This window comes from Propithecus coquereli, unplaced genomic scaffold (genome assembly GCF_000956105.1).
Source record: "Propithecus coquereli isolate 6110/MARCELLA unplaced genomic scaffold, Pcoq_1.0 Scaffold155, whole genome shotgun sequence".
Taxonomy (NCBI): Eukaryota; Metazoa; Chordata; class Mammalia; order Primates; family Indriidae; genus Propithecus; species Propithecus coquereli.
Genome location: NW_012139969.1, coordinates 910798 through 919781, shown reverse-complemented (window position 1 = coordinate 919781; position 8984 = coordinate 910798). Strand labels below are relative to the sequence as shown.

Below are 8984 nucleotides of genomic sequence, written 5' to 3'. Positions count from 1 at the left end.
CCCCTCAGCCCGTTAGAGCAGCTCCTGGCTGTGTGGGTCCATCTTGGCACCATCACCCTGCCGTCTCACATGGACAGGGGCTTTCGGCGCTGAAATTTGGGCCAGAGTCTGCTTACAAAGGCCTTGTTCTCCATCTGCAATCAGCCTTGAGTTCTATGGCTGCAGTACCTGAACCAGGGCATGAAGAGTGAGGGGCAGATTCCAACCTCCAGTGTGAGAACCCTTCTCCCTGTAAAACTGTGACCAGAGCCTACCCCCTTGGGCTTCAGCATCTAATGCTGTGCGTCCCAGGTATGACTGTCCCTCATCCTGCATGGAAGGATTGGCTCAGATATCCCCAAGACCTGAGAACTGCTCCCAGAGCCTGCTCACCCACCCAGCCCACTCCCAGCTCTGGATCCCACCCTTCTGCACGTATCTGTCTGGTGGAGACCTGATCACAATGAATTGAATGATGTGTTTAAGTGGCAGTTCCCTCAACCAGTTTGGGAGGCTTTTGAAAGCAGGGACCGTGTTTTATTCATTTTATACCCCCAGTGCCTGGTTTCGAGAGTACTCCTCATCAATGTGTGATAAGTTAGAGAGGGAAGAAGTCAGTGAAGTGATAAGAGTCTTGTCCCCCAAACAGAATGCCTGAGAGCAATGGCTTTACCTCTTCACTGCTCCTTTCCCACAGTAAAATCCAACATAGGATGGGGCCCAGGGGGAGTGTGTAGACGACTGATATCTTCATTTAAGATCCAAAAAATCTCCACCTATAGGACTTTAGGAGAATATCTTTATTTAGCTCAGGTAGATGTTCCTCCACATTTTTGGATACTTGGGTTAGAATTTTCTCTATTGCATTAAATCAATGGTTCTTACACCCTTATATATGATAAATGCAAACATGCAAACACAATACAGGCTAGAATAAAAAGGCTGGTGTCTACAAACATTAAAAACAGACATACTCATAGAGGGTATAAAGAAGGGAAACCAGCAGAAAGTGATTGAAATACCACCCGTCCCCCGGCCCTCATCCTGGTGCCCAGATATGTGCACTCCGTCTGCTCTCTGCTCCTCTTAGACACAAGTCCTCAGACCCTCCTGGACAGGAACAAGCCTTATAAGGCCAAGAGGCAGCCCCATTTGTTCCTGCCTGCAGGGAGGGCAGAGGAAGGCGATTCCCCCTGGCACGATCCCCAGACCCATGGGGTCAGATTGCCCAGCGTTGTTCAAGCAGCGAGGCCACCTCTGTCCCGGTATCCTGGGTTGTCTTTTCTCTCCAGTCTTGGTGGCTCCCAGTTGTCAAAGACATCTTGGCATGGTGTGGTCTGTTTCTCAAACCAGTCAGCTCCCCCACAGAGACAGCCAGCTGCTGGGCCAAGGGGCTTCCAGAGAGCTCTTCAGCAGGGCGTGGTGGCTCACGCCTGTAATCCTAGCGCTCTGGGAGGCCGAGGCGGGCGGATTGTTTGAGCTCAGGAGTTCGAAACCAGCCTGAGCAAGAGCGAGACCCCGTCTCTACTAAAAATAGAAAGAAATTAATCGGACAACTAAAAATATATAGAAAAAATTAGCCGGGCATGGTGGCACATGCCTGTAGTCCCAGCTACTTGGGAGGCTGAGGCAGAAGGATTACTTGAGCCCAGGAGTTTGAGGTTGCTGTGAGCTAGGCTGACGCCACGGCACTCTAGCCAGGGCAACACAGTGAGACTCTGTCTCAAAAAAAAAAAAGAAACAAAACAGAGAGCTCTTCAGAGGTTCTCAGAGGCCTCCTTAACCTTACCAGGCCTCCTAGCTCAAGCACAACTTTGGAAGGCTCCAGCAGCTCCTGTGTGGCCTGCTGTTTTCACTGCCTTGGTCGATATGGAGAGGGACAAGTCCAGGCTAGGGGCAGGCATGATCCCTTAGGTTTGCCCACAGCTCTGAGAGCAAAAACAGCCAAGCCAGTCTCTATGAGTTTCAGGCTGAAGCTTAGACACCCCTGGGCCAGCCCCCTGGCCAGGCTGCCCAGGTAGGCCAGGTAGACAGAGTCTGGGCTTCAGAGTTCTCGGGCCCCTAAGAGCGCATCTGCACTTGGAAGTGCTCACAACGGGCATGCTTCATGGTCAGCCCATAGAGGGGGGTCATGTCCACCTTCATGCCTGGCAACACGCTGAATTCCACCTGCTGCAGCAGGATGGTCAGGAAAAGAAAGACCTCCCAGCGGCCAATGGTCTCCCCGATGCACTTCCGCTTGCCCAAGCCAAAGAGAATCATCTTCTCACTCAGCGCCTTGTTGATAATGCCATCAGGAGTGAGAAAGCGCTCGGGCCGGAACTCAGATGGGTCACCCCACAGCTTCCTGTAACCAGAGGGAGGCAGCTGAAGTGGCAGGCTGGGGACTCAGAAGCATCAGGTGGATTGAGCCCCAGCCCCAATGGATAGGGAATGGGCACAGAGCCCGCAGACAGGAGGGTCTGAACCCCATGAGAGGAGAGGCCCAGCCTTTCCCGTGCCCCTCTCAACTTACTGGTCATGGTTGACCTGCCACTGGTTCACAAAGACACAACGCCCCTTGGGGATGTAAAAGCCATTCAGACTTGTGTCTCTCGTGGTGCTGGGGAGAAAGGAAGCTCAGTCAGGCTCACATGCCACATCCCTCCTGCTGCCCTAATCAGGTGTGTGGACGGGAGTAAGGCAAGCGTCAGAAGCAGCGGATCTATAGGGCTTTACCAGTGGGGGATGGTGAAAGGGACGAAGGAGGCGTGTCGGAAGGTCTCCAGGATGAAGGCCTCCATGTAGGGCAGCCGGGGCCGGTCAGACAGCCGGGGCCGTCGCGCCCTGCCGACCACCGCGTCTGCGGAACACAGAGGACCAGATTGGTTAAGGGGCTGCCTAGACCTTGGCCAGGCTTCTGATCTTGACCCCTTTGAAGGGAGCTACCACCTACCTAGCTCCTCCTGGATCTTCCTCTGTATCCTGGGGTTCGTCACCAAGTACATTAGGCTCCAGGAGATGGCAGTTGTGACTGTGTCAAACCCTGGATGAGGTAGAACAAAGGGAGAATTTAGGCAAGTGGTGGGTCAGGGCACTTGGGTACAGGAAGGGCACAATGGGGTAACTCATACCGGCTCCGAAGATATCTGAGACAACACTGATGAACTTCTCATCCGACACCTGAATGTTGGCATTCTCATCCAGCTTCTTGTCCTGGCAGTGCTCAATCAGGCTGTCTGTGATGTCCCGGATATGGCCCTGGGTAGGGAAAGTCCACAAGTGAGCAAGATGCCAAACTCAGACCTACCTCTCCATCTGCGCCTGCCTCCACGACCCCTAGCACCTTTGATCAAGAGATGATACCCCCTGAGGCTGTCATCCCAGCTTCTCTCTCCTCCCCAAGGCCCTCTCCTACCTTAGAATACTGTTAGCCTCATCTCAAGGGACACCTGACACACAGAGTCTGGTACTGTGACCATCTGGATGTGTTCTTTAACTTTTTTCTACCATGTGGCTAGGAGACAAACTCTCTAACTCTTCTTGGTCCTCGAAAAAGTGGCCCAGGGTCCTGCATGTGTGTGCAGTGTGTGCAGTGGCCATTGCTGTCCAACGGGAGTGTGGAAGGGATATTGGAGAAAAAGTTCTACTTCCCTGCCAAGGATGGAGTCCACTCCACAACTGGGTGAAGCCTCCCTGAGAATTTGCCAAACCCCATGCTGTCCCTCTTATCTCTGACCTCAAAGCCCCTGACCCTACCTGCTTCCACCACCCACCTACCTCTCCCCAGCCTGTACCTTCTCAAATGTTTTGTAGTGTTCCTTGACCATCTTCTGCATGAAGATGTAGAACTTCTTATTCAGGTCCTTGAAGGCATCCAGGGCACGGTTGGGCAGGTAGCGGAGGATGGGGATGAAGTCAGCTGGGTTTCCTGAGGCCACCATCTCCCCGAACTCATTATTCAGGTTGACTAAGCTAAGCAGTTCTTGGTCATCATGGTCATAGCGCCGGCCAAAGCATATAGCACAGATGACATTGGCCACTGACACGACCACATACCTATAGGGGTCAAAGTGCCCAGCCCCTGCCATCAGCTCCTGGAACTTGCTGACTAGGGCTTCAGCCTCCTTGCTCACATGCTCCTCCAGGTAGCAGGAGGACGAGGAAGCCGGGTTGGAAGCGGTAGAGAAGGCGCTGAGGGCATTCTGGACCAGGTGCCGGCGGGCAGCCCACACCGGTCCGGAGTCTGGGCTGAAGGTCAGGCTCTGGCCATTAGTGACGAAGGTGAAGCTGTAGAAGTCAGGCCGGCCCTTGAAGTCGTCACCCTGCCGCACCAGGGCCTGCCGGATGGTGTCCAGGCCGCTCAGCACCAGCACGGGCGTGGAGCCAATGCGGATCTGCAGCACGTCCCCGTACCGCTGGCTCATCTTGGCCAGCGCCACGTGCGGGCTCTTCCCCAGGGTCAGCACGTGCCCGATCAGGGGCCAGCCCCACGGCCCTGGTGGGCTCTTCAGGCCTTTGGGGACCTGAGGCCTCGAGACCCTGACCACCCAGAATACCAGGCAGAAGACGGCAGACGCCAGGAGAAGCTCCATGGTCAAGATGGAGGGTGGGAGTCCAAGCTCAGAAAGCATGATCAGCGCAGGGCTCTTGGAGGTGGCTGCTGAGAGATGGGGCAGGAAGAGAAACCAAGCCATCAGACAGAGGTATGGAGGAGCCAACAACCTAGTGTCATCACGCTGGTCAGCAAAAGGGGAAACTTTTCTACCCCGAACTGCTGCCTAGACACGAAGAGGAAGAGGAGGTGGGAAGAAGTTGTTTGTTAAGCTGCCGCTGTGTGCCAAGAATTTCGCAGCCATTTTTCCTTCAGTCCTGGCCACAAATCTATGAGGGAGACGCAGCGAGGCTCAGGGTGAGTAACTTGCCCAGGGTCACACAGCCAGGTAGTGTTGGGTACAGACCCCCAACCGAAGTTGCCTAATTCTAGGACACCTTCTCTTACCTGTACCAATCTGACATGGCATCTTCCAAACCAGTCCGTGATTTCCATATAGCACCACTACTATTACTTCACATGTCCCTAAAATCAACCTTAAATCCACCCACATAGCATCATCCTAAACAATATCCGTGTGAAAATACAGCTTTGAGTTGTTTCCCTAACACATGATAATAAACACATAATCAACGTTTATCACCCAGATCTCTTTGAGTCCTACCCACCACACCTGGGAAAACCATACTATCAGAGGAGCTAGGGATTATTCGCTCCTTTGGCCTCATTTCACATCTGGGGAAACTGACCTCCAGAAAGGGGTACTCACTGATTGGCCCAAATTCACCCAGCAATCAGTGACAGAGCCAGGACTCAGGCCTCTTAGGGACAGACAGCTCCTGGGAAGTTTCCATCTGCTGTCACAGGTACCTCCGCTTGAAGGGTGGTCAGGTCACTGAAGGAATTTTTCCAAAACGCTCAGTTCTCTACCGCTCAATCCCAGGATCTGGGAAATCCTACCAGACCCCAGGACAGGGTGAGGAGGGGACAGGGGACAGGAAAGCCACTGCCCAAGCCACATTGCTCTCAGCCCCATCTCTCTGAGTTCAACTGGCCCACAGTTTAAAGCAGCTGGAGACCAGAGAGATTGAGCTCCCAGCCACAGAGTTCCAGGCCAGAGTTTTCGTTGGGCTCAATTCTCAATGAAAGAACAGTCTGGGCCTTCCCCTTTTTCGGGTCACCTGAGAGCCAAGGATAAATGGAGGGTTCCCACTAGGCTGTAAAAACGCTCCAGACTGGAACACTGGAAATCAGGAAGGGAGCTGAACTTAACAGAAGCCGAAACGATGCTTTCTCTCTAGGCTTGGTCTAGCAGGGCTGTACAAATGCATAGGCCACTCTCTCCAAGGCATCAGGCTCTGCCTGGGGCATATGCCTGGTGCTGGGACTGGAGGTCAGGAGACCCAGTGTTCCAGCCCAAGTGGCCTTAGACTGGTCATTTTACCTTTGTGGGCTTCAATTATAACACACGAGAGAGACGGGGGGACAAAATCTCCCAATTTAGAGCGACCAATGGGATCCTAGGGAAGCAGAGACCCAGATCTGCTCTGGGGAACCACAGTCTCGCCCACAGGAGAACCATACGAGGCAGCGAGCTGCGTGGTTCCTACCCAAGCATTACAGCCTCATAGTGTAGGGAGGCGTCCTGGAGAGCCGAATCCCAAAACACACTAGACCCCTAATTCACTGCCAGCCCTTGGTGTGCCATTGTCCCCTTCTTCACAACAGGTGCCAGGACCTCTAGCCTTTGTGAGATGGGAGGAGGCCAAGGGAGATGTGACTGGTGAGTTTTCAGGGACTAGTGTTTCCAGCTCCCTGCAGTTGGCAGTCTGTCACACTGATTGCCTCCCAGCAGAGGACAGAGAAGACAGTCAATAGGATAGGAAAGGCCCCTGGGCAGTGCCTGGGACCCCTACTCAGATTAGCCTCTTGTCTGGGTCAGGACATTGCAGCTCTGCCAAGCCATCCCTTGGGAGGGTAGAGCCTGCCGGGGTAGCTTTTAGATATGGTGGGGAACGGTTGGTAAGAACCTAGCCCACTCCCTCCATCCACCCTGCCCCACCCTGCGAGAAGCCCCTGTCATCGCATAGCCTGAGGGAGGGGCTGCACAGGCTTCCAGCCTCCCTCAGCTATGTCCTTACTCCAGCCTCCCAGGTAACCCTGATGGGGGAGCCCTGGGGTGGTCTGGGACTAAGTGAGGGATAGAGCCAGAGTCTGGGTCCCAAAGTCCTGAATGGGAGGCCACCTACAACTAGAGGTCTAGTACTAGCTGTTGGACGATGGGCAAGTCCTGCTCTTCCCCTGGACTTAGTTTCCCCACTAGAGGGCTAGATTGACTGGTCACTAAGGACATTCTTACCTAGCCTCCTTTTACAGACGTGCTAGACCAGTGGCTACCTAGGAAGACCTGGAGGCACCAAAATTTTCTTTTTATTGGAAGGGAAGAGGCAAGCCAGAAGGCCCCCAGCACTCACCTGTGGCTGTGAGGAGATGCTGAGCTGAGCTGGGAAGACTGGACTGTGGAGCCAGGGACCCCCCAAGGAGGATCAGAGAAGGCTCCAAGGAACCCTCACCTTCAGGGTGAGGGCCGAGGCACTGCCACCTTTATAGGCAGGCTCCTGCATGTGGCCACGCCTCCTTCCCTGGAGGATGGTGATGGGACAGAGGGAGGGGCAGCCTGAGGAGGGCTGATTGCTCCAGGATATGAGGGGGACTGGAGGGGTGGGGGACAAGAACTCATCCAGGTGCCAGCACGTAAAGAGGTGAGGGCTGGGGACACCTGGGACCCCTAGTTCCAAGGCACCCCAAAGGCAGCACAGAACCCAGCCAAGGTGGAGGTTTGAGGGGGAAGTCCCAGGACAGTCCGAAGAGAAGGGCTATCCATCCTGGGGCATGGGGACTCCTCTTCATCATTTTTGCACCCCCTGGAACATCAGGCGTGCAAATGCGTCCCCCTCACTGCTATCCAACCGGGGCCAGCCAGGCAGGGGCGGGGCTGCCGGCTGTGACTTTCCCCCAGGTCTGAGTCCCCGCTCTGCTCGCGTGAGAAGGGCGGCGACCCCGGCCCTGAGGTCACCGGGGCCGGAAGGCCAGAGGCGCCACTGGGCTGGCCCTGCTCCCCCAAAGCCCGGACGACTAGCACAGGCACGCGCTTCTCGCTTGAGGGACGGGAATGGATGCCGGACGTGCAGTCTCGTCGAGCGCTCGCTGGCGCCTCTGCGCGGCCTCTAGGGTCACCTTAGACGCGCTGCAACCCCGGATTGCTCCAGCGGGGACCCACCGGCCCTTGAGGGTCCCTCTTGGCTCCGAGGATTGCAAGCGCTTGGGTTGGAGGGCAGAGAAATCGGGAGGCTGGGGGCCGCGCGGCCAGCAGTGGGTGGCCGAGGGAAGTGTTGCAGGGAGACCCCGGGGACCGCGGAGGGGCGCCTGGCACGGAGGCTCCCCGGGCTAGCGTACGTGCCTCTGCCACATCCCTCCAGGGGCAGAGGTCAGGCGGCCCATCCCCGCCCCACCTGGCCCGGGGCGCGGTGCCCAGGAGTTGCGTGAGAAGGGCCCGGAGGCCCGGCGCAGCCACCCAGCCGCCCAACTCCCCAGCCCGGCGCGGGTCTCGGCACAGTCACGCGAGGGGGGGAGGGGGGCCTAGGGGTGGGGCTCTTAAAGGGCCAGTCTCTCACGAGGTGGGAGTGGAGGGAGAAGAGCCCCGAAACGTCGCGGGTGGGCAATTGGGTGGAGTGTTTGCGGTGCAAAGGGTCAAGGTTTGCGTGCGGAGCTCGGCTTCTGCCTGCAGAAGTTTCTCAGGAGTAGGCGCCTGTGCGCATCCGCATTTTGGGAGAACGCCTGTGGCAGGACACGGCAGCCCAGCGGCGCCCAGCACGCCTGGCTGGCTGCCTGCGACGCTGCTCCCGCCCCTGCCGAGCCCTCCCGATGCAGAATGTCCAGGGAGAAAAGTCGTATTTGAGTGTCACTCTAGCTCAACCTGTCCCCAACTAACATCACCACTCGCCGTCCCCGTCGTGCTCCCCAACCCAGCAAATAGCACCGCCCCCATCCATCCGCTGGTACCAGCCAGAAAACAACCTCCTGCCGCCCCTCACCTCCCACTCCAGTCAGATGCCACCTCGTACATTGCACAAATATTTGCAAGTATTTACCAAGCGCCTACTATGTGCTGGGCGCTGTTCTGAGGCGCTGGGGATTGACAAAAAGGGAAACAAAACCGAAAACGCTCCTGCTTTCCTGGAGCTTACGTTCTGGCTGAAGGAGACAGGTAATAGGCCCTCAAATGCAGAGTGTCAGGGTAAAAAATGCCGTAGAAAAAATAAAACACAAAAGCGGTAGGAATGATGTGAGGGCAGATTGTAATTCAAAATAGGGTGGTGGGAAAGGCCTCCAGGAGATGACACAGAGCAGAGGCAGAGAGTGTGGCCTCAAGAATGGAGGCGCACAGGTAGCTGGATGGAGCCCGCGCCTG

At 56.0% G+C, this 8984-nt stretch overlaps 1 protein-coding gene across 1 annotated transcript; it reads right to left on the bottom strand.

The window, feature by feature from the left end:
• Window positions 1-1680: 1680 nt before the first annotated feature.
• Window positions 1681-7094, bottom strand: LOC105807306 (cytochrome P450 1A1). Its single transcript, XM_012640664.1, has 7 exons — window positions 6988-7094; window positions 3756-4621; window positions 3093-3219; window positions 2915-3004; window positions 2698-2821; window positions 2495-2581; window positions 1681-2326 (listed from the first exon to the last, which is right to left on the bottom strand). Exons 2-7 carry the CDS (start codon window positions 4590-4592, stop codon window positions 2041-2043), a joined length of 1551 nt encoding a protein of 516 aa, XP_012496118.1. The 5' UTR covers window positions 4593-4621; window positions 6988-7094; the 3' UTR covers window positions 1681-2040.
• Window positions 7095-8984: the final 1890 nt, after the last annotated feature.

What these genes read in the sequence shown, in the direction of transcription:
- LOC105807306 (XM_012640664.1), bottom strand. Translation starts at nt 4,592, where the DNA reads ATGCTTTCTGAGCTTGGACTCCCACCCTCCATCTTGACCATGGAGCTT. An exon ending in CTCAGATATCTTCGGAGCCG is followed by an intron (nt 3,005 to 3,092) that starts GTATGAGTTACC and finishes TACCTCATCCAG; the next exon opens with GGTTTGACACAGTCACAACT. An exon ending in TGGCAGGTCAACCATGACCA is followed by an intron (nt 2,327 to 2,494) that starts GTAAGTTGAGAG and finishes CTCTGGTTACAG; the next exon opens with GAAGCTGTGGGGTGACCCAT.